General features: G+C 40.2%; 2 protein-coding genes across 2 annotated transcripts in view; both read left to right on the top strand.

Annotated features, from left to right (window-relative positions):
* TCTEX1D2 (Tctex1 domain containing 2) lies at window positions 145–24517 on the top strand. The gene is made up of 5 exons (XM_021070165.1): window positions 145–464; window positions 3293–3426; window positions 7899–7968; window positions 19922–19985; window positions 24371–24517. The coding sequence occupies exons 1-5, from the start codon at window positions 340–342 to the stop codon at window positions 24416–24418; spliced, it is 441 nt and encodes a 146-aa protein (XP_020925824.1). The 5' UTR covers window positions 145–339; the 3' UTR covers window positions 24419–24517.
* PCYT1A (phosphate cytidylyltransferase 1, choline, alpha) overlaps window positions 19934–24869 on the top strand; it is a 56668-nt gene continuing 51732 nt past the window's right edge. The window contains exon 1 of the mRNA XM_013982345.2: window positions 19934–19985. The gene's annotated coding sequence lies outside the window, so the exon portion shown is untranslated. The remainder of the gene's footprint in view (window positions 19986–24869) is intronic.

Raw genomic sequence — 24869 nt, forward strand, 5'->3', positions numbered from 1 at the left:
CTCTGTCACTTCCTAAGATTGCAGCGCGGTTAGTAAGAGCTGCCGTCTGCTGAAGTGCTTTGTAAAACCGAGAGAGACAAACCACTCTTTTCCGAAGTTAAGGTCACTCAACATGATCAGTTCCGGTCCAGCACCTGGTGCGCAGGCGCGGGGCGGAGGCTGGCGAGAGCCCGCTGAGAAGGGCGGGCCACACAGCGCCGAGCGCGGGGCCGCGTCACGTCAGGGCCAAAGGCGGCCTTGTCGCCCTGGCGACGGTGCCCTGGCGACGGTTTCCCAGCTCCGTACGGCCACCCGCTAAGCCCTCTTCGCGAGAAAGACGGAGGCGAAGAAGATTAAGCCATGTCGGTCTCCCAGTCCTTTTCTGTGGGCGCGTCCTTCTCTGCGGTCGATGGGCTGCCTGAGACTGAAAAGACCGCCGGGGAGTCGGAGAACACCTACATTCTGCGGCCCATTTTCCAGCAAAGGCGGGTAGCGAACGGGATGTTGCGGGGGCGACCCCTGAGACGTCTGCCTCCAACAGGCAGAGCTCGCCTGGTAGCCTGGGCCTTGGGAAGGGGGTGGGGCGGGGGCGGGGCGGGACTGGAGGGGGGCGGGGCTAGAGACGGAGCTTGGGGACAGGGAGAGAGGGGCGCTGTTCTCCTTGAGCTTCTAGCTACAGGGGGCAGCAGAGGATCAGACCTGCAGGTGCAGTGTTAGAGCGCCGGGACCGCCTTAGACTAGTGCGGTGGGTGTTGACTCTGGGAGATTCAGAAAGTGGGCACAAAGGAATCGAGATGGATGGAATAAAGAGAGGGGCAGAAAACAACATTCGGCCATGTTTTGAGGGTTGCTGTGTGCACACATATGCCAGAATGCGCTAACTTCTTTGCAGGGCAGGGGACCTGTCTTAGATAGTATCTAGAGGCCTTTGGCCTGCTACCCCAATACCTTCCCAGAATTAAGGCACAAAGTCTTGTGCAGAGGACAGTTAGTTAGGGCTCTAGGATCCGTCACTAACTTCATTTCCACAGATAAAAATGTAAATTAATAAAAAAAAAAGATTTTCCCAAGCCCCTCCTCTGTTATTTGAAACTACTTCCTGAGTCAAATGCCTGGCAAATACTGCAAGCCAAGAACTTTGGTTACAATGTGGTAAATGTAATAGCAGTTTTCTGGAGAGCAGAAGGGACATTTAAAAAAATGTTCAATTATCTTGGTAAAAGAGTCTAAATGCATAGAATGCCATTCACCTGTGTTTCTGTTGTAAAACAGAACGAGATTAACAACAAATATGTATTATGTAGGAATAGTCCTGTAAGATTATGTGTGACTTGTTTGAAGAAAACTTTTAACATTTTACTGAGAGTGGAAAAGGCTTAAGGGAAGAGCCAGATATAGGATGTTTGTTAATAGGAAGATCATATTTTGAACAGATCAAACCTAGAAATTTGTCCATGATTCTAAAGTTCACCTGTAAGAATGAGCTGGCAAGAGACTGAAGAGAATACTGTTAGAAAGTAATAAGGGGCCACTAGTACTACCAAATACTAAACCACATTATAAGCTCAACATTTAAAACATTTTGGTTGGAGTTCCCATTGTGGCTCAGTGGTTAACGAATCCGACTAGGAACCATAAGGTTGCGGGTTCAATCCCTGGCCTCGCTCAGTGGGTTAAGGATCCGGCATTGCCGTAAGCTGTGGTGTAGGTTGCAGATGCGGCTTGGATCCCGTGTTGCTGTGCCTCTGGCATAGGCCGGCGGGTACAGCTCCAATTCGACCCCTAGCCTGGGAAACTCCATATGCCACAGGAGCGGCCCAAGAAATGGCAAAACGACAAAAAAAAAAAAAAAAAAAAAAAAAAAAAATTCTGGTAATGATAGGCAAATCAACTGATAGGATATAAAATAACCCAGAAAAGATACATGGTGTTGTAATATGTAATAAATACAACTGAAATGCTAATACTATTGTTAGGGTGGTAAAATTAGGGGAGACTTTTTTTTTTCTCTGAATTCGTGTATTCAGTAGTTCATTTCTTCAAAAAAATTATTGTCCACTGTGTGCTGGGTGCTATTCTAGGAATGGGGATATAACAGTAAACCAGACAGATAAAAAGCCTTGCCTTGAGCTAGCTTGTGTTCTAGCTGGGTAGGACAATGAACAAGAATACGTAAGTGAACTGTATAGTATAGTAATAACTTCCAGAAAGGGAGATATAAAGTGATGTGGTAGGAGGGTGGAAGTTTTAGAGAGAGTGGCTAGGGAAAGTGCTCCCCCCCAACTTTTTCTTTTTTTTGGCTGGGTCCCTCACATGTGGAAGTTCCTGGGCCTGGGATCAAACCCACGCCACAGCTGCAACCAGAGCCATAGTGGTGGCAATGCTGGATCCTCAACTTGCTGAGCCACAAGGGAACTCCTGGGAAAGTGACTTTTGAATAAAGACTTTAAAGAAATGACGGAACTAGCTATGCATATAAAGAGCAGGATTGAACTTCAAGCAGAGGTTAACAGCAAGTGCAGAACAAAGAACATAGGGAAGGCCAGTGTAGCCTAAGTGGGGAGAAAGAGGGGCAAAGTAGTAGAAAACAAGGTCAGAGGGTTTGGTAGGATAGATCACATGGGACTTTGCAAATCACGGAATGTTGCTTTTACTTGAGTGAGGTGGGAAATATTTGGGGTATTTTGAACAGAGGAGTGTTATGATCTGACACATATTTTGATAGCACCAGTCTAGTTGCTGTACTGAAAATAGGATCTAGGAGCAAAGGCAGACACAGAGACTTGTTAGGAGGCCATCGTAATCCAGGCAGGAAGTAAAGGTGACTTGGAGGAAGGTGGAGGTAGTGGGGTGGTGAGAATGGTTGAATTTTAGATTACTTTGAGGGTGGAACTGCTAAGATTTGCTTATCAATGGGATGTGAGCTGTGTGAGAGAGAAAGGCAACCAAGCTGACACCAAGGTTTTTGGCTTGAACTGCAAGAATGGCGTTACCGCTGATTGAAATGAGGACCTAGAGAGGAGATGATCAGAAGCTCAGCACTGGATGTATTAAATCTGAGCTGCCTACTAGACATCTAGATGGGAATATGGGTGGGAATGTGAGCTCTGAAGTTCAGGGGAGCGGTCCAGACTGGAGAGACAAGTGTCGAATATGATTTGTTTTCTTGTTTTTATTTTATAATAAAAATATGAAAAAGAGGATTAAATGATTGTAATGACAAAAAAAAAAAAAAAAAACTTGGGGAAGTTGAGCTGTGAGGGTGTTAGGGTTTTGGAGTCACCAATGAGATGTTGCCAACTCTTTTCTTTAGGTTCAGACCCTCTGTGGTTAAAGACTGTATTCATGCTGTGCTCAAGGAGGAACTGGCAAATGCTGAATACTCTCCAGAAGAAATGCCTCAGCTCACAAAACGTTTATCAGAAAATATTAAAGATAAACTAAAAGGTAATAGTGGTGATAATTGGAAATGACTTGCTTCCATTAAACATCCAATTTTACCCCTTTGTCTCCTTTATTTTCGAACAAGGGACATAAACTGTGGATTCTGTTAAACACGAATTTTTCTTCAGTGTCTAGTCTGTTCAATTATTTGGTAACTTTTACTCCTGTCTGTTTTCGTAGATGGTGGGAACGAGTAAAAGCCATTGTACCAAATTGCTATTCAAGAAATCCTTATATTCGGAAAGACCAGAGAGTACAGGGGCTCCTTTGCCGCATACTTTTTGATGGTTTACCTGCCAATAAGTCAAGTCCTCAGCCTCATAGTCTGACCTGAGTCCATCTCTCCCACTGAGTCCTTAACTACTTACCTACTGGCGCTCTGCTCCTGCACTCTCTCCATCTGCAGAGCAGAGCTCCTGCTTTTCCTCCCCGTTCTTTGTCTTTCTGTCTCTCTCACTCCCTTTTGTTAATATTATACCATCTGAAAAATCCTTTCTTTCTGTCTACCCTTCTTTAAAGATTTTTTTTGGAAGGAAGAAATGTCTTTGTAACAGTAATACATTTTCATTGTAATAAACCTGGACAGTACACACAAATTGGTTTTTAAAAGTTATGTAAAATTCCATTACTCATGGTAGTTAATACTATTTAAGACTTTAGTGGGGAGTTCCTGTTGTGGCTCAGTGGTTAACAAATCCGACTAGGAACCATGAGGTTGCAAGTTCCATACCTGCCTTTGCTCAGTGGGTTAAGGATCCGGTGTTGCTGTGAGCTGTGGTGTAGGTCGCAGATGCGGCTCAGATCCCGTGTTGCTGTGGCTCTGGTGTAGGCCGGTGGCTACAGCTCCAATTCAACCCCTAGCCTTGGAACCTCCATGTGCCGCAGGAGCGGCCCAAGAAATGGCAAAACGACAAAAAAAAAAAAAAAAAAAAAAAGACTTTGGTGTATCTTCTTATTTTTATTAATGTTTTAATTTTTAGAAATAGAAAAATACAAAAAAGAAAAAGAGTGATTCTATTTCCATCACCCAAATGAACTGTTAGTATATTAACATTTTTGTTTACAGATAGTTAATGAAAATTCACTATTAAAATTATTTTTAAAAAAATATACCCTCATGGGGAGTTCCCTGGTGGTCTGGTGGTTAGGATTCAGTGTTTTCACTGCTGTGGCCTGGGTTCAGCCCCTCATCTGGGAACTGAGATCCCACATCAAGCTGCTGCACGCTATAGCCCAAAACAAAACATGCTCGTTATAAAAAAACAAACTGTAGAAAAATAAATAAAATCAAGAAAAAGTCACTCCCAATGCCTCCAGTCATAAAAAAACATCAGTATTAGGTGGACATTGCATCAGAGCTCTTTTCCATGTGTATATACAGATAAATACTTTAAAAACAATGGTATGCTATAGATTATTTCCTGTAGTGTTATAACATTAATTCTGTATTTAAATGAAATGATTGCTTACTATTTAGTCCTTTCATCATACTGTTTCCATTAGTGATTTTTTCTGGTTCAGTTCTTACCTGATGAGATTTTGTTTTAAGTTTTTTCAGGAAGAGCTCAGAAATGCTCTATACCCTGGATTCTTTCATGTTTGAGAAAGCCTATAATCAGAATATATTTTGGATGAATATAATATTTTGAGGTAATTATTTTTTGAAAATCTTATAGATGATGCTTCACTGTCTTTCATTGAATATTACTGTGGAAAAATCTGAGGGCAATCTGATGTTCTCTGCTTAAAGACTGCTATCCTTGGAGTTCCCACAGTGGCTTAGTGGTTAATGACTCTGACTAGATCCCTAGCTGGGGAACCTCCATATGCCAAGGGTACATCCCTAAAAAGCAAAAAAAAAAAAAAAAAAAAAAAAAAAAAAATGCTATCTTTAACCCCGATGCTCAATAACTTTTCTCTGCCATAATTTCTTCCATTTTCTTTGACATATGATTACCGTAAGTCAATAATTCAGGTTTTTTTTTTTTTTTTTTGGTCTTTTTTAGGGCCACATCCCTGGCATATGGAGGTTCCCAGGCTAGGGGTCTAATGTAGCCGCTGGCCTACGCCACAGCCACAGCAACGCCAGATCCAAGCCGCATCTTCAACTATACCACAGCTCACAGCTATGCCAGTTCCTTAACCCACTGACCTAGGCCAGGGATCGAATCCTCCACCTCATGGTTCCTGGTCAGATTCGTTTCTGCTGCGCCACGATGGGAATTCCAGAGTTATTTTGTTTTTTAAACAGTATCTTTCTTTTCTTGCTATTTGGTTTGTTTTTGCTGTTGTACCTTTGCATGTTGCTACTCAGCTTCTTTTCATTTTGCTTTGATGTGATGTGGGTGATTTTATTTTAGTTTTTTTAAAACTCTCTTCTCACTGTATCTAAGACTATTTTATTTTCCCCTCAGAATTGTGTTCTAAGGGCTGAGTACTTGATATTCTAGCCACATTTCTAAAGCATGGGTATGAGAAAAAGAGGAAGAGAAATAGCTAGAGAATGAGGAAGCTCGGTTCAACTATGTGCAGTGATTTTTTTTTTTTTTTTTCCCGCTTTTTAGGGCCGCACCAGTGGTATATGGAGATTCTCTGGCTAGGGGTTGAATTGGAGGTACAGCTGCCAGCCTATGCCAGAGCTACAGCAATGCCATATCCGAGCCGTGTCTGCGACCTACACCACCACTCACAGCAATACTGGATCCTTAACCCATTAAGCAAGGCCAGGGATAGAACCCGCAACCTCATGGTTCCTAGTCAGATTCATTTCCCCTGTGCCACAACAGGAATTCCCTATGTGCAATGACTTTTAAAAATAATTTGGGGAGTTCCCGTCGTGGCGCAGTGGTTAACGAATCCGACTAGGAACCATGAGGTTGCGGGTTCGGTCCCTGCCCTTGCTCAGTGGGTTAACGATCCGGCGTTGCCTTGAGCTGTGGTGTAGGTTGCAGACGCGGCTCGGATCCCGTGTTGCTGTGGCTCTGGTGTAGGCCAGTGGCTACAGCTCCGATTGGACCCCTAGCCTGGGAACCTCCATATGCCGCAGGAGCGGCCCAAGAAATAGCAAAAAGACAAAAAAAAAAAAAAAAAAAAAAAAAAAAAAAAATTTGGGCTCTGTTTCCTTCTGAGATTTTGTTAAGTATCTTGAATTAGGGTTCATGTCCTACATGGGAGGATTCCTGTAAGTGTTCAGATTATTTGCTAACTTACTGTATAATCCTGGAGCTTTTATGTTCATCAGAGAGAATTGGCTCTGTCTTAACTTTGCCTATTTCACAATTTTTTAAAAACTGTTTCCACTATTCCTTGATCAGAAAAGAGAGAAGTTAAAAGTACCCATTCAGTTTTCTGTCCCTTAAATTTTATGTTGGTAAGAATTATCAGGATTTTGCTCTTTTAGCAGTATAGTTTCTGGCGAAGCAGCTGGGTTGTGTTAGGGCCCCCCCACCCCCTGGCCACACCCACGGCATGTGGAAATTCCTGGGCCAGGGATCAAACCCATGCCACAGCAGCAACCCGAGCTGCTGCAATGACAACACTAGATCCTTAACCCACTGCACCACAAGGGAACTCCACTTATGGTTTATGTTCTATCTTACTGAACAGCTTGCAATTTTCTAAAGATCCCATGCTTTATATCTTTGCATATGCTATCCCTCTCCATTGTCCAGTTGGTAAATTCCCACACATCTTTCAGGACTCAGCTCATGTATCTCATCCTCCAAGAAATTTTTTCTGGTCATCCCTTCTCCACTGTCCAAAGAGATGAGTCTCCCAGCTCTGTGCTTCTAATGTACCTTAAACATGCCACTCTTTGAATTATTACTATATTGCATTTCATTTTATTTTCCACATTTGCCTTCTCAACTACTGTGAGTTCTTTTGTTGTTGTTTGTTTGTTTGTTTGAGATTTTTGGTTTTTGGGGGGGTTTTTTTTGGCTGCACCTATAGCATATGGAAGGTTCCAGGCCAGGGATCAAATCTGAGCCGCAGCTGCAATCTATCCCACAGCTGCAGTGATGCTGGATCCTCAACCCACTGCACCACAGTGGGAACTCCTACCATGAGTTCTTTAAGGGAAGAAGAGTATCTTATTTATCTCTGTATCTTGAGGGCCTAGCTTATACCTGACTAGAGTAGGGGAGAAAGGAAGGAAGCTAAGACCTATTGAGACTATTATGGAAGAGAAATGGGTAGAGACAGGAGGAAGCTTCTCTCATTTAACCTCACAACATCCCCAGGAGGAAGGTGGTGATATTCCCACTGAACAATCGAGGAAGACTTAAACTGAAAAGTTAAATAACCTATACACTTCCTAATTTGTCTCCAAGTCTCTCTGACTCTCATGCTTATAATCATACTCAGTAAGGGCTTGTAGATTGAATGCTAATGTTCATTCTAGGCAAATTTGCCTTCGTTAAGTAATTTTACCCTTATTTGCTCATAGAAAACTTTCTTATTTTTTTTCTTTCCAGGAATGGGATTTGACCGATATAAAATGGTGGTGCAAGTAGTGATTGGAGAACAAAGAGGGGAAGGAGTATTGTGAGTAGTTGGTTTTTCTTTCTTGTTTTTATTTTTTATTTTATTTTATTTTTTGCTTTTTAGGGCCACAGCCGTGGCATATGGAAATTCCCAGGCTAGTGGTCAAATTGGAGCAGCTACAGCTGCCAGCCTACACCATAGCCACACCAACACAGGATCCCCGACCTACTGGGCAAGGCCAGGGATTGAACCTGCATCCTCATGGATACTAGTCGGATTCCCTTCGGCTGTGCCACAATGGGAACTTCCTCTTGTTTTTATTTTTATATGTTTCTTGGTGGGTAATAAAATGAAGCTGTGAACTGAAGAGATTCTGGTACTGAGCAGTGAGGTGGACAGTCTGGGTGGGCTCCATGGGGTAACTCACTGTTCATAGCATTTATAGGCTATTAAGTCTTTTAGGATTTATGTATATATACATCCAGAGAGATATTATGTATATGTGTTTATGTGTTATGTGTTTCCTCCCATATTCCTTGTTGCCTGGTTTTTGGTCTTACCATTCTCCTAAATTAATTTCTTGAAAATTTTCTGAGATAGTTTTTTTTTTTTTTTTTTTTTATTTTCCCACTGTACAGCAAGGGGGTCAGGTTATCCTTAGATGTATACTGAGATAGTTTTTAATAGCTCTTGTTATTGACCTGGGCTTCTGTTTCTTAAAATTTATTTATTTATTTTTGGTCACTTATCTAACTTGTTTCTCTTCTGTTTTTCTAACTGATAATTCTCTCCTTTACTTGTTCCTCCTTTTCCCTACTTCTCTAGCTCTGAGCTTTCTTCATGGCTCATTTCTTATTCTTCTGCTCTTCTCTGTGCTTCTTCAACGAACTCATTCATTCTCATGACCTCAAACCATCATTCTTGTATTGGCAAATTCAAAATCTGTATTTCCTGGAGTTCCCGTCGTGGCTCAGTGGTTAACGAATCCGACTAGGAACCATAAGTTGTGGGTTCAATCCCTGGCCTTGCTCAGTGGGTTAACGATCCAGCGTTGCCGTGAGCTGTGGTGTAGGTCGCAGACGCGGCTTGGATCCCGAGTTGCTGTGACTGTGGTATAGGCTGGCGGCTACGGCTCTGATTGGACCCCTAGCCTGGGAACCTTCATATGCCGTGGGAGTGGCCCTGGAAATGGCAAAAAGACAAAAAAATAAAAAATTTAAAAAAAAAATAAAAAAATCTGTATTTCCTGTCATTTCTTGTGGCTTTATAAACAGTGCCTAGTCTTATATTTTGTAAGAAAGTACAAAAATATTTGCTGAATGAATTAAAAAAATCTTGTAGATACCGTCACTGAGAATTTTTCACTATAGAGTGTTAGATTGGGAAGAGACTACGGTTTTTCTAGTGTCCAGTCTCCTTACTTTGTGATCTTTGTGATGACACTTATGAGGGTCAGCACAATTTGCTCAAAATTATAGAACTTGTTGATGTCAGAGTCATGAATAGAGCCCAGGCTGCTGCTTCTTACCTTTTTTTTTTTTTTTAGCTTTTTAGGGCCGCACCCACACAGTACATGGAGGTTCCCAGCTAGGGGTCTAATTGGAGCTACAGCTGCTGGCCTACGCCACGGCCACAGCATCATCATATTGGAGCCGAGTCTGCAACCTACACGTAGCTCACAGCAATGCCAGATCCTTAACCCACTATGCAAGGTCAGGGATCGCACCCGAAACTTCATGGTTCCTAGTTGGATTTGTTTCCGCTGCATCACGATGGGAACTCCAAGAGGCCAGGCTTCTGACTCCCAGTACAGTGTTCTTCACCACAGTGCCTTCTACCATGTGGTCAAAAGGCTTCAGGAGATTTCCTCACCTCAGAGAAACTAAGAAATACTTTACTACCCTGTTCAAATGTTTAACGTGATCAAATAGAAATAGAGTTCCAAATTTCTTTTCCCTTCCTCTCCTTAAATCAGCCTGTCGCTCTCATTTCTCTATCGCCTGCAGTATTAACCAAGGTTCCATTGATTCAGGTGTAAAAGTGTGGCATCCTCTTTTATCTTACGTAGCCATTACTCTCTCACTGCTTGTGCTGTAACCTGGATGCCAGGGTTTCTTAGCAGCCCCTGTCAGCACTTCCAAACTCTGATCTCTGTCCTCTATAATTCACATACCAGACCCACCTCCCAGAAGTGCATCTCACTTTCTTTTCTTAAACTCTATAGAGTTTATTTCAAATCCAGTAAGGTATAAACTCCTCAAGCTTGTCCTGATTGACTTTGTTAGATGTGACCAGAATCAAACATAGAAGGCTTTTTCCACCTCCTTTTACAATTCTTATCATCTAAAATTTCAAGCATATGCAAAAGTGTGGGGACTAAGTGACTCCCATGTGTCTGTTACTTAGCTTCAAGGTTATCAAGCCATACCCATGTTGTTTCATTTATATTTCCATCTACTCTCCCTACCCTCACCAGATTATTTTGGAGCAAATCCCAGTCCTCATATCGTTTCATCTGTAAATACAACAGGATATAATCTCTAAAATATAAGGGACTGAGGAGTTCTCTTGTGGCACAGTGGGTTAAGGACCTGGCGTTGTCACTGCAGCTGCTTGGGTCATTGCTGTGGCATGGGTTTGATCCCTGGCCTGGGAACTTCCACATGTCAAGGGTACAGCCAAAATAAATGAATAAATAAAATATAAGGGACATTTGTTATGTCTCTCTATAGCTTTAGTTATTTTTTAACTTAAAATTTTTTACTATAGTTGATTTACAATGTTCTGTCAATTTCTGCTGTACAACAAAGTGATCCAACTATATATATTATATTCTTATATATATATTTAATATACATATACATACACATATATATATATTCTTTTTATCACACTATCCTCCATCATGTTCCATCACAAGTGACTAGATATAGTTACCCGTACTATACAGCAGGATCTCATTGCTTATCCACTCCAAATGCAGTAGTTTGCATCTACTAACCCCAGACTCCCCCCCCGCCTCCCGGCCCCCTGGCAACCACAAGTCTGTTCTCCAAGTCCATGAGTTTGTTTCTTTTCTGTAGATAGAGAGTATTCCATTGTGTGTATATACCACATCTTAATTCATTCATCTGTTGATGAACATTTAGGTTGTTTCCATGTCTTGGCTATTGTGAATAGTGCTCCTGTGAACATAGGGGTGCATGTATCTCTTTCAATGAAAGTTTTGTCCAGCTATATGCCCAGGAATGGGATTTCTGGGTCCCATGGTAGTTCTATATTTAGTTTTCTGAGGCACCTCCATACTGTTTTCCATAGTGGTTGTACCAGTTTACATTCCCACCAACAATGAAGGACAATACCCTTTACGGGACCTTTTTATTTTTTTTTTGTCTTTTCTAGGGCCGCTCCCAAGGCATATGGAATTCCCGGGCTAGGGGTCTAATCAGAGCTGTAGCCACTGGCCTACACCAGAGCCACAGCAATGCGGGATCTGAGCCGCGTCTGCAACCTACACCACAGCTCATGGCAACGCTGGATAGTTAACCCACTGAGCAAGGCCAGGGATTGAACCCGCAACCTCATGGCTCCTAGTCGGATTCGTTAACCACTGCACCACAACAGGAACTCCAGGACCTTTTTAAACATAATAAGATATCACATCTAAAAACTGAAAATCCTTGGGCGTTCCCGCTGTGGCTTAGTGGTAAATGAATCCGACTAGGAACCATGAGGTTGCGGGTTCCATATATGCTTTCCTTCTATCTCTTTCCCATAAGGAATGTAAATACATGTAGTACTGAGCCATAACGGGAACTCCAAAAGTGCTGTTTTCATATCATATCTGAGTCCATATTATCAACAGTATATATTACTGTTGATGTTAACCTTGACCCCAGCCTAAGTGGTGTTTGTCAGCTTTTCACTGTGAAGTTACTAGGCCTTCCCCTTTCCATACTGAACTCTTTACAAAGAAATCACTATGTGCAGCCCAGAATTAAGGAGCAAGGAGTTATGCTCTACCTCCCTGAGGGCAGAGTAAATTATTTGGAATTTTTCAGCATAGAAGATTTGTCTATTCTCTCCCATTTACTTTTTTATTCAGTCATTTATTTCACTATAGACTATGGATTTTTATACTTTGGATTATAATCCAATACTACTTTATTTACTTGTTGCCCAAATTGTTCCAGCTTTGGCCATTGGCAGTTCTTTCATTTGACCCCTGGTCCTTTTGACATGCCTTAACGATTGTGAGTTTTTTGAGCACTTCCTTGTTTACTAGCACTATAAGATGATCTGCCTCATCCACTTTCTTCCCCAGCCCTAAAATCAGCCATTTCTCTAAGGAGCCCTGGTTTGTGTTATTGGAGAATGTCATTAGAAACTAAGATCTGGAGTTCCCATTGTGGTTAAGTGGTTAGCGAATCCGACTAGGAACGATGAGGTTGAGGGTTCAATCCCTGGCCCCGCTCAGTGGGTTAAGGATCTGGCATTGCTGTGAGCTGTGGTGTAGGTTGCAGATGTGGCTTGGATCCCTCGTTGCTGTGGCTCAGGCATAGGCCAGTGGCTACAACTCCAATTAGACCCCTGGCCTGGGAATCTCCATATGCTTCAGGAGTGGCCATAGAAAAGACAAAAAAAAAAAAAAAAAAAAAAAAAAAAAAAAAAAAAAAAAGAAAAAAAGAAAAAAGAAAGAAAGAAAGAAAAGAAACTAAGATCTGGGAGTTCCCATTGTGATTCAGTGAGTTAAGAACGGACTAGGATCCATGAGGATGTGGGTTCGATCCCTGGCCTCATTTAGTGGATTAAGGATCCAGCATTGAAGCAAGCTGCTGTGTAGGTCACAGATGCTGCTTGGTTCCAACATTGCTATGGCTGTGGCATAGGTCAGCAGGTGCAGCTCCAATTCAATCCCTAGGCTGGGAACTTCCATATGCTGTGAGTTCAGCCCTAAAAAAGAAAAAAAAAAAAAAGAAAAAAAAAAAGGAATTAAGATCTGGGTGCTATATGTGGCTATTATCTTTTTAAATATTGCCTCTGCTTCTTTTGCTCTCTGCTCTTCTTTATGGACTCTACATGTATTTAGATCTTTTTACTCTAATCCACATGTCTTTTATGAGGCTGTTTTCTGAATTTTTGTTTTTTCTCTCTGTGCTTCAGTTTGGATATTTTTCTGTTGACTTGTCTCAGTTCACTATTCCTTTTTTCTGTTGTGTCTAATCTGTTTTTTTTTTTTTTTTTTGTCTTTTTAGGGCCACACCCTTGGCATATGGAGATTCCCAGGCTAGGGGTCTAATCAGAGCTGTAGCCGCCAGCCTACCCCACAGCCACAGCAACACCAGATCTGAGCCATGTCTGCGACCTACACCACAGCTCACGGCAATGCCAGATCCTTAACCCACTGAGTGAGGCCAGGGATCGAACCTGAAACTTCATGGTTCCTAGTCGAATTTGTTTCTGCTGCACCATGACAGGAACTGTTAATCTGCTATTAAACCCACTGAATTCCTAATTTATTATTATATTTTTCAGGTCTAGCATTTCCATTTAATTCTTTTTTTGTAGATTCTAATTGTCTAGTGACTTTTTTAAAAAATCTATATTCACCTTCATCCCTCTCTCCTCTCTTTTTACATTTTGGTCTTAGCAGCTATGTCTGCTTAGTCTAGTGTCTGGATCACATGTGTGTCTATTTCCATTGATTTTTTTTTTTGTCTTGTTAATCTTTTTTTTTTTTTTTTTTTTTTTTGTCTTTTGTTGTTGTTGCTATTTCTTGGGCCGCTCCCGTGGCATATGGAGTTTCCCAGGCTAGGGGTTGAATCGGAGCTGTAGCCACCGGCCTACGCCAGAGCCACAGCAACGCGGGATCCGAGCCGCGTCTGCAACCTACACCACAGCTCAAGGCAACGCCGGATCGTTAACCCGCTGAGCAAGGGCAGGGACCGAACCCGCAACCTCATGGTTCCTAGTCGGATTCGTTAACCACTGCGCCACAACGGGAACTCCTGTTTTGTTAATCTTTCATATAGCTCTGTCTTTTGGTATGCCTAGTTTAAGTTTGAGTCCTGGACATTGTGTTAAAAATTGTAAAACTTCCAGATATTATTTTCCTCCAGAGAAGGTTTACCCTTTCTTTTGTTTATTAAGGTTGAATATGGACCCCTTACCTTAATCCAGTCAGGTACTGAGCTGAGTTGAATAAGGCTCTCTCTGTCTTTTCCTTCCTTTCTTCCTTTCTTCCTTCCTTCCTTTCTTTCTTCTCTTTTACGGCCACACCCAAGGCATATGGAAGTTCCCGGGCTAGGGGTCAAATCAGAGCTGCAGCTGCCAACCTACACCACAGCCACAGCAACGTGGGATCTGAGCCGCATTTGCAACCTACATCACAGCTCATGGCAACGCTGGATCCTCAAACCACTGAGGGTGGCCAGGGATCGAACCTGCATCCTCATGGATGCTAGTCAGGTTCTTAACCCACGGAGCCACAATTGGAACTCCTCACTATTCTTTCTTGAATGCAGCCCTCTACATGGTCAACCAAGAATCTTGAAGTGTTCATTGGATCCCACCCTCAGCAGGTACTGAGTTTTAGTCCCTGTCTCCTCAGCATTAAACTACTCTTCATTTCAGAGGCTTTTTCTTTAATGAATTCACTTCCTCAAAAAGGCACAAATATTTTATTTTATAGTTCTGGAGATCGTAAATTCAGAATGGGTTTTGTTGAGTGAAGACGAAGGTGCTGGCAGGGCTGCATTCCTTCTGGAGGCTATAGGGGAGACTTCATTCCCTTGCCTGTTACATCTCCTAGAGGCCACCCACATTCCTCAGCTCATAAACCCTTCATTTTCAAAGCTAATGGCATTCCGTCTTCCAATATCTCTCTGACTCTGACCCTCCTGCTTCGGTCTTTCTTTTTTAAGGACCTTTGTGATGACATTGAGCCCACCTGGATAATCTCCCCGTTTAAAGATCCTTAATTAAGCATCTATAAAACCTTTTTGCCATGTAATATAACATACAGGTGCTGGTGTTTAGGACATAGACATATGGGGGGGGCATTATTTTGCTTACCACACTTAGCTTTTTAGGTTTCTGCTTACACAGTTTCAGAATTCAGCACACATCTTGAGGAGAAACCTACCATGTGGCAGTTCTCCTCTCTCCTTTCTTACAGGGATCTTTGCCCCTCTTGCCTCCAATTTTATCTCCCCAGCCCTGTAAGGCTGCCAGCCATCCTGCTGGTGTCTTTCCGCCTTAGTACTTGGTCTTCCACCTGGGCAAAGCTCAAGCTCTCAGCCTCTAGCACTGTGCCCAGAGTTGGAAAATGTCCCAGGGATAACTTTGCTGCAGAATATCAGCTTACCTTCTGTGGTCACCTTTCTCAGAATTTTGGCTCTCCCAGTCCTGTTTGCTTCAGCAGCTTTCAGATGCATTTAATCCAGTTTTTCTCATTGACTGTGGTAGAAGCATTGGCCTGCCACAGACTGTTCCATTATATTTCTTGTAAGTCTTTTGAAACAACTTTATATAAATATAAATAGATATAATATGTGTATAAATATATATACACATACATTATATACTTAAACACAATATTCTTTTTGGTATAGCCCAGGGTTTTGATATGACCCAGATGTCCCAGGTTTATCTTGTACATTTCTAGCCATAGCCCTAGAATTTTTCCAAGGAGCCCTAGTTTCTTTTATTGGGAAATTGTATAAAGAGACCACAATTTGAAGGCAAGGACAATTTGAAGGCAAGGACATCTTTGTATTATTTGCATCTAGCACTTTGCTCATATGTGATAGATACTGAACAAATATTTGTTAAATACATTTCTAAAATTTTGTTGAAGTATATTGATTTACAATGTTGTATTAATTTCTTCTCTACAACAAAGTGACTCAGTTATATAGTTTTTTTCATATTCTTTTCCCATTATGGTTTATCACAGAATATTGAATATAGTTCCCTGTGCTATACAGTAGGAACCTGTTTATCCATCCTGTATAGCCAATCTCAAACTCCCAATCCTTCTCTCTCCTCCACCGTTCCCACTTGGCAATCACAAATCTGTTCTCTAGATCCGTGAATCTTTTTTTGTTTCCTAGATAAGTTGATTTGTGTTGTATTTTAGATTCCACATATAAGCCATATCATATGGTATTTGTCTTTCTTGTTTTGACTTACTTCACTTACTGTGATAATCTGTAGGTCCATCATATTGCTGCAGATGGCATTATTTCATTCTTTTAAATGACTGAGTAATATTCCATTTTGTGTGTGTGTGTGTGTGTGTGTGTGTGTGTGTGTGTGTGTGTATCACATCTTCTTTATCCATTCATCTATTGATGGATATTTAGGTTGTTTCCATGTCTTGGCTATTGTAAATAGTGCTGCTGTAAACACAGGGGTGCATATATCTTTTCAAATTATAGCTTTGTCTGATTGTATACCCAGAAATGGAATTGTTGGCTCATATGGAAACTCTATTTTTTTTTTTTTTGTCTTTTTAGGGCCGCACTGGCAGCATATGGAAGTTCCCAGGCTAGGGATCTAATTGGAGCTGTAGCTACTGGCCTACATCACAGCTGCAGCAATGCAGGATCCAAGCCATGTCTGCAACCTACACTACAGCTCGTGGCAGCACTAGATCCTTAACTCACTGATCAAGGCCAGGGATCAAACCTGCGTCCTCATGGATGCTAGTCAGATTTGTTTCTGCTGACCCATGAAGAGAACTCCCACAACTCTAATTTTTTAAGTTTTTCTTTTTTCTTTTCTTTTTTTGCCTGCATATACAACATATGGAAGCTCCCAGGCCAGGAATTGAACCCCTGCCTCAGGAACTTCCTGTTTTTAGTTTTTTGAGGAACATCCATACCATTTTCCATAGTGGCTATACCAATTTACATTCCCACCAACAATGTAAGAGGGTTCCCTTTTCTCCACACCCTTTCTAGCATTTGCTATTTGTAGACTTTTTTTTTTTTTTTTTTAATGGCCATACTGGCAGCATATAGAAGTTCCCAGGCTAGGGGTTGAAACAGAGCTGCAGCTGAGGCCTACACCACAGCCATGGCAACACTGAGTCCAAGCCACATCTGCAACCTACGCTGCAGCTTATAGCAACACCAGATCCTTAACCTACTGAACAAGGCTAGAGATCAAAACCACATCCTTACAGAGGCAAGTTTGGGTCCTTAATCTGCTGAACCATGACGGGCACTCCCTGTAGACTTTTTTATGATGGTTGTTCTGATCAGTGTGAGATAACACCTCATTGTAGTTTTGATTTGTATTTCTCTAATAATTAGTGATGATCTTTTCATGTGCCTGTTGGCCATCTGTGTGTCTTTGGAGAAATATCAGTATAGCTCTTCTGCCCATTTTTGATTGGATTATTTGTTTTTCATTACTGAATTGTAAATATATTTTTGTATTCATGCTTTCACTTGGTTCTACTCAGCTTAAGCAGTACTTCCTGCATGAAGTCTTCTTTGGCTTTTGCTCCTAAATTCTCTAAAATTCTTTAGCACTTCTGAAGACATATTCAACTGTTACGCAACTTGGACTTGGAGGCTTGGACTAGATAGACATTATAATCCCTTTTAATCTTAATAACCTATAAATTAGCACCACTATACATTATTGTATTTTTTTGATGTGTGCCAATTTTTTTCACTAAATAAAGTTGAGAATTGTTTGAGGACAAAGCCATATTTTACCCTTTCTGGACATATGGTAGTTGCTAAATAAATATTTATTGATTGATCAATTAAGTAGAATAATTTTATTTCATACTGTTATAGTTTAGAAATAGGTGGAACTTTTTAAATTTAAGAATGTGTGAAAAAAAGAGAAAAAGAAAAAAGTATGTGTGAAATATTATGCTGGGGGAGCTCTTCTGTGTAAACTTTAAAAAGTCTTTTAAAACTGAACCAATATAGTATGTTATATGTATATCTTTTTCCACAGACTTGAAGCTGAGCTGCTTAGGTTCATAGCCAGGCTTTGTCACTTACTTTATGAATGACCTTGGACATGTTTGCTTAATTTCTCTGACTCTCAATTTCCATGTTTATTAAATGGGTGTAATAATAGTACCATACTTCAGAGAATTAAGTGAGTTGATACATGTGAAGCATTTAGGCCAGTGGGGAACACAAAGTAAGTGCCATAAATGTTCATGAGGAATCATAGACATATGTTTAATAAAACTATAAAGCATTTAAAATTACTTTTTAAACTTAACATTATATGGTAAACATCTTTTCATGTTCTTAAAGCATTTTTGTAAAAAAAACTTTAATGGCTGCATTTTATTGCTAAGAAATACCATAATTTCATTTATGAATCCAATATTCCTGGGTATTTAAGTGTTTCCATTTTTATTTTTTTATTTATATATTTATGTATTTATTTATATTTTTGTTTTTGCTTTTTAGGGCTGCACCCGCGACATATGGAAGTTCCCACGCTAGGGGTTGAATTGGAGCTGCAGCTGCCAGCCTACACCACAGCCACAGCAACATTGCATCCTAGTCTCATCTGTAACCTACACCACACTCACAGCAATGCCGGATCCTTAATCCACTGAGTGAGGCAGGGATCGAATCCTCATCCTCATGGATACTAGTCGGGATACTAGTCCCAGTGAGCCACAATGGGAACTTCCAAGTGTTTCCATTTTTATTTTTTTATTTATTTTTATTTTTACAGAATAAAATACATACATTTACACACAATTACATTTACACAGATTATTATAACATGGGTCTTAAGAAAGAGATTAAGTGATTCCCACTGGAGAAGTGGAATGGAAAATATGCTGAGACAAACAGGAAATTTATTCTATACTTTATCCCAATTTTATGGCTTTCATCTTTACTACTTAGTTTTATCTATTACATTTCAATTTTTCTTTAAAAATTGGCATTACATTAAATTTTTATATTATGCAACTAAAATCTATAAAGAAGAAAGCCTTATATACCATTAAATATTTTATATAGCATAGTAAAAAGAATAACTTAACTGGTAAGCATAACAAAAATAATACACCCTCTGAAAATAAGTAAAATATAAAATGCATAAGTTGGTTAAAAAACAGTGTAACTATATAAATATGTCCTCACAATTTGTTCCATCTCATTGATTCTTCAATAAAGGCATTACACCATTCTAGGTGATGTGATAAACAAGACATTATAGACTTTACATTGTACCATGGAGAGAAATGGTTATTAATAATACAATTGTAGGACTGTATTATTTAATTGTACAGTGGCATTATTTAATTATAATTATCATAAGTTCTTTGATGGAGAGGAAATCAGAATCAGATCTAAGAAGACTTCACAATTCCAAGAATGATGTCAAATGACCTTCCATTTTTAAATAGACTTTTATTTTGACTGACATTTTTTCTTACCTAAGAATTGAGGAGAGAAGAATGGCTAATTTTAGAATTTAGAGGTGTATCCTGTAGAGGTAATATCGGATTCAGAAATAGAAGACTGAATTCTAGTTCAGCGTTTACCCCTTTCTTTTCTAGGACTCTATAAAATGATCAGGTTGGACTAGATAATTCGTTGAGTCCTTTCCAGACCTACCTTCTCATCTTACTGTGCAGGAATAGAGCCCATTTCAGTCATAAGTCTTAGGTATTATTTTCTCTGAAAGTTACACACAGATATCTTACCTGAAATAATTTGTAATAGATCTTCCCACCCAGACTACCAAAGACTTCAAGATACTGACTTCTTCAGCTGCCAAACAGCCAGTCAGAGTCTGGGCTGGTCACCTCCAGCTGCAAGCAGCCTTATCTATGATTCCAGGCCCTTCTGGTATACTCTGCTGTACAAATATGACTTTCTGTGTGTCATCCTGTGAAAAGGTTTGGAAGCACTGATGTATAAGAACGTATCAAGGAAAACTTGTTTATGGCAGATATTATGCAGTTTAGATCCTTGTTATATTGTTGATAACTCTCTCTTTGACTTTTTAGTATGGCTGCTCGCTGTTTCTGGGATGCCGACACTGACAACTGCACGCATGATGTTTTCATGAATGTAAGTCTACTTGGGAACTTTTTTAAGGGCATGTGGTCATTCCAAATTAAATCACTTAATATTTGTTAAGATATGAGGACACTTCAGTTTTATTTACTTATTAACATTTTAAAAATATCCAAGAGAAGGACATTTTAGTTTTAGACATTTGTCTGAGACTCCTTCTGGATAAGATGCTTTTACTGTTCCTTTGTGTTATTAAGGCAGAACCTAGTGTGCATCTGATAGGCAAGGACACTTTCATGTGTACAGATGTAACTCTTCACAAATTTGAATATGGGAATAACATGGTTTATTTAGTGCTAAGAGTCATATAGCACTTTGCTAAGCTGCAAAGGAATTTGGGTGGCAGGGATTCTATGAGCAAAGTGATTTTACTTTCAGTAATTAAATTACTTACTTTATTTTAAAGCTATTTCTCAAAACTAAGCAAAAATTAAGAGGACTTTTTGGAGTTCCCATTGTGGCTTAGCAGTAACGAATCTGACTAGTATCCTTGAGGACTTGGGTTCCATCCCCGGCCTTGGTCAGTGGGTTAAGGATCCAGTGTTGCTGTGGCTGTGGTGTAGGCTGGTGGCTACAACTCTGATTCAGCCCCTAACCTGGGAACTTCCATCTGCTGCAAGTGTGGCCCTAAGAAGACTGGAAAAAAAAAAAAAAAAAGAGGGCTTTTTTTTTTTTTTTTGTCTTTTGTCTTTTGTTGTTGTTGTTGCTATTTCTTGGGCCGCTCCCGCGGCATATGGAGGTTCCCAGGCTAGGGGTTGAATCGGAGCTGTAGCCACCAGCCTACGCCAGAGCCACAGCAACGCGGGATCCGAGCCGCGTCTGCAACCTACACCACAGCTCAGGGCAACGCCGGATCCTTAACCCACTGAGCAGGGGCAGGGACCGAACCCGCAACCTCATGGTTCCTAGTCGGATTCGTTAACCACTGCGCCACGACGGGAACTCCAGAGGACTTTTTAAAAAGAGGTTTCATTTAAACATTCGGAAGTTTTGACATGAATATTTGGTCAATCATATGCAATTATTTTATACTTGTTTCCAGAAATGATCCTATCTTCTATACAAATGCTCCCAGGTTGTGAATTAGTAGAGTCAGAATTAAAGGATGATAGAATAGAAAAGAACTAGATTGAGCGAATTGGGAGAGAGGTTCCATTTCTAGTTCTGTAACTTTCTAATTGAATGACTTTAGGTAAGTCATTGAACTTTTCTCTGATTGTATCCCTTACATTAGGAAGTTGTGCTACATTTTCCCAAAGACTGGCTGTGCCTGCTTAAGAAAAATTTGAGAAACTTCTTTAAAATACAGATGCCGAGCCCCTCTTCAATAGATTCTGATCAAATAAGCCAGGGGTTGGTTCAGTGAATCAATTTTTAAAAATCTTTCCTGCATGATTACACTTAACTGCCAGATAGGGAGGCTACTCATATAGATGATCTTAAGGCACCTTTTAGCTCTAAAATTCTATGATCCTACTAAAGTTTTATATTCAGCTACCCTAGGGATCAAATGCTAAATAGTGGGAAGTACTATGGTAAATCTTCACTTACCAGCTCTTTTGGGGAAGAATCAAAATAAGGTTGTGGTTTTTCCTGCTTTTTGGAGTTAAAACTGCATTATTTCCCTGAGTCTTTATATAATACAATTCATTCATTCAATAAATAATTCTGAGATCCTATTATGTGCCAGCTTCTGTACTGGCCTTATATTTTAATGTTTTGATTTTGTTATAATCTGTTATTACATTTAGAAAGTAGACAGGAGGAGGTTCCCATTGTGGCTCAGTGGTAACGAATCCGACTAATATCCACAAGGAAGTGGGTTCTATCCCTGGCCTCGCTCAGTGGGTTAAGGATCTGGTGTTGCTGTGAGTCATAGAATAGATCACGGACGCAGCTCGGTTCCCGTGTTGCTGTAACTGTGGTGTGGGCCAGCAGCTTCAGGTCCAATTTGACCCCTAAGCTAGGAACTTCCATATGCCACAGGTGTGGCCCTAAAAAGCAAAAAAAAAATAAAAAAATAAAAAAAGAAAGTAGAGAAGATAGTAGGGGGTAACCCATAATTAAATTCCTTTATTTCTAGTAATAAAATGGTGAATAAGACAGTCATGCAGTCGTGGTTTCTGCTTGTTGAGAGCTTATAAACCATGGGGGCTAGACAATATTCATATCAACAAATATGCAATTTAAAATTTTGGTTATCAATTATTACTTAATAAAGATTATCAGGATCAGATTTTAGAACATAGGATTAGTGGGGAGATGTCTAAAGATAATTTTTTTTTTTTTTTTGCTATTTCTTGGGCCGCTTCCGCGGCATATGGAGGTTCCCAGGCTAGGGGTCGAATCGGAGCTCTAGCCACCGGCCTACGCCAGAGCCACAGCAACGTGGAATCCGAGCCGCGTCTGCAACCTACACCACAGCTCACGGCAACGCCGGATCATTAACCCACTGAGCAGGGGCAGGGACCGAACCCGCAACCTCATGGTTCCTAGTCGGATTCGTTAACCACTGCGCCATGATGGGAACTAAAGATAATTTTTGAGAGCCAGGTCTAGTTTGCTGACTTAGACTACCATGCCATTAATTCAGTTTGTTGATTATTTATTTAGGTTTCATTTTCAGAGTTTAAAGTACTTTTTTATTTGGGAGAAGATCCCAGGAAGGACAGGTGGAAGATGAGGAAATAAGAGAGGGGAGAAAAAAAGCATATGCTATTAAGCTGATAACTGCTGTGGATAACCAGGGCTCAATCCCAATGGAGAACTCTTGGTGGCACTGTAAGAACAGTGGGGTCTACAGACCTGTGCCATTCTGCAGACTGTTCCAGGTCCTAACCAAGTATTCATGAATTGTATGTAAATGGTTTAGAAACTCATGGGAATTTGACAAGGTAATTTTATAGTCATTGAATCTAGTAAGTTTAGGTTATATTTGTATGTTTCTCTTTTTATTTCATTTTCTTAGCTATTACTTTTTTATTTTATGAAAGTATCAATTCATAAGGTGTTGGAAATTAAAACAAAGAAACAAACAAAAAATAGATCCCTCAGCACAGGCAGCATTGTTTTAGAACAGTTACAGTTATCCTACGAAAGGAACCAGGGAACTGGGCTAACCAAAGAATTTGCTTTTGGTTAATAATCAGGTACTTGAACTCATATTTTCTCCCATCATTGCCAGGCTGGAGGTGAGGTTAGCGGGTTAGGAGTTGCTGAGGCAGGTGGAACTCCTGTAATAAGTACCTCAAAAAGTATTTTAACAAGTTTAACTAGGATCTGGAGAACATTTTGAGAGTCCAAGTTAAAAGATGGACAAATGAATTTTATCAATTAAGAACAGCCAACCAGAGGAGTTCCCGTTGTGGCACAGGGCAAAAAAATCTGACTAGTAACCATGAGGTTGTGGGTTGGATCCCTGGCCTCACTCAGTAGGTTGAGGATCTGGTATCGCCATGAGCTGTGGTGTAGGTTGCAGATGCAGCTCAGATCCTGCATTGCTGTGGTGGTGGCTGTGGTGTAGGCCGGCTGCTGTAGCTCCAATTGGACCCCTAGCCTGGGAAATTCCATATGCCACGGGTGCTGCCCTAAAAAAAAAAAAAAAAAAAAAAAAAAAAAAAAAAACCAACCAACCAGCCAGAGACCATTTGTCCTTGTCCAGAGTTTGTGACAACGTGATGTATTTTTATTATCTGTGATGCTATAATATCCTTGGATTGGGTAATGTACTTACTCCAAGAAACTCAAAGCATTTTATACATTACATTTTTTCTTTGATAAATCAGGAAAAATGGGCATATTTATTTTTTATTGTTTTTATTTTTATTTTTTTTTACTTTTTAGGGCTGCACCCACAGTATATGGAGGTTCCCAGGCTAGGGTTCAAATTAGAGCTACAGCTGCCAGCCTATGCCACAGCCGAAGCAATGGAGGATCCGAGCTGCATCAACTGCACCATGGCTCATGGCAACGCTGGATCCTTAACCCAATGAGCAAGGCCAGGGATTGAACCCCCAACCTCATGTTCCTAGTTGGATATGTTTCTGCTGCGCCACGATGGGAACTCCAGCCTATTTATTTTATGAATAAATATTACATAAGGTGCATTAGTTTGCATTTCATTTCTTTATTCAGAAAATCTGATTCTTTACCCATCCTACTACCCTTTTGGCAAGCAATTTTGTAGCTGTCTTGAGGGAGGCAACTTTATAGTTATATTCTAGAAAATATGTTTCATGAAGAAGGGGAAAAGTCTTCATGATTGAAAATTGGCAAAGATCTGAGATAATGTTAATTTCAGGTCTGTGCTGCCCTTAGTCTTTCATTAGTACTAACACTCTGGATTTGTGTGTTTGTTTTCTGTTTCGTTTGTTTTTTAGGACAGTTTATTCTGTGTTGTAGCAGCATTTGGCTGTTTCTACTATTGAATCTTTGAAAGCTGGAAAAGATATGACCATGAAGAAATATGAACTTTTTTATATTGTTAAATATCTTGACAAAATAAAGTTGGCAGTTTGGCAACTGAGTCTGTCGAGTTTTAGGGCCTGTATTTTAATGTTCTGATTTCATTATAGTATGTTATTACATTTGGAAGGTAGAGAAAAAAATAGGGAAAATCCATAATTCAATTGTTCAGATATAACCAACTGTAAATATTTTGTTATATTTTCTACCTGTTTTTTTTTTTTATTTGCAGTGTTAAAAAAATCACATATATAATTTTGTAACCTGATTTTTCACTTCTCAGTGTCAGGTGCATTTTTTATGTCATTTTATTTGATTATAATTTTCATTAGCATACTTTAATAGTTGCATTTATTCCATTAGGTTATAAACCATTGGTTATTTTTTGCCATGTCTTTATTGAGGGATTGATTA

The sequence above is a fragment of the Sus scrofa genome, chromosome 13 (assembly GCF_000003025.6).
Source record: "Sus scrofa isolate TJ Tabasco breed Duroc chromosome 13, Sscrofa11.1, whole genome shotgun sequence".
Classification (NCBI taxonomy): Eukaryota; Metazoa; Chordata; class Mammalia; order Artiodactyla; family Suidae; genus Sus; species Sus scrofa.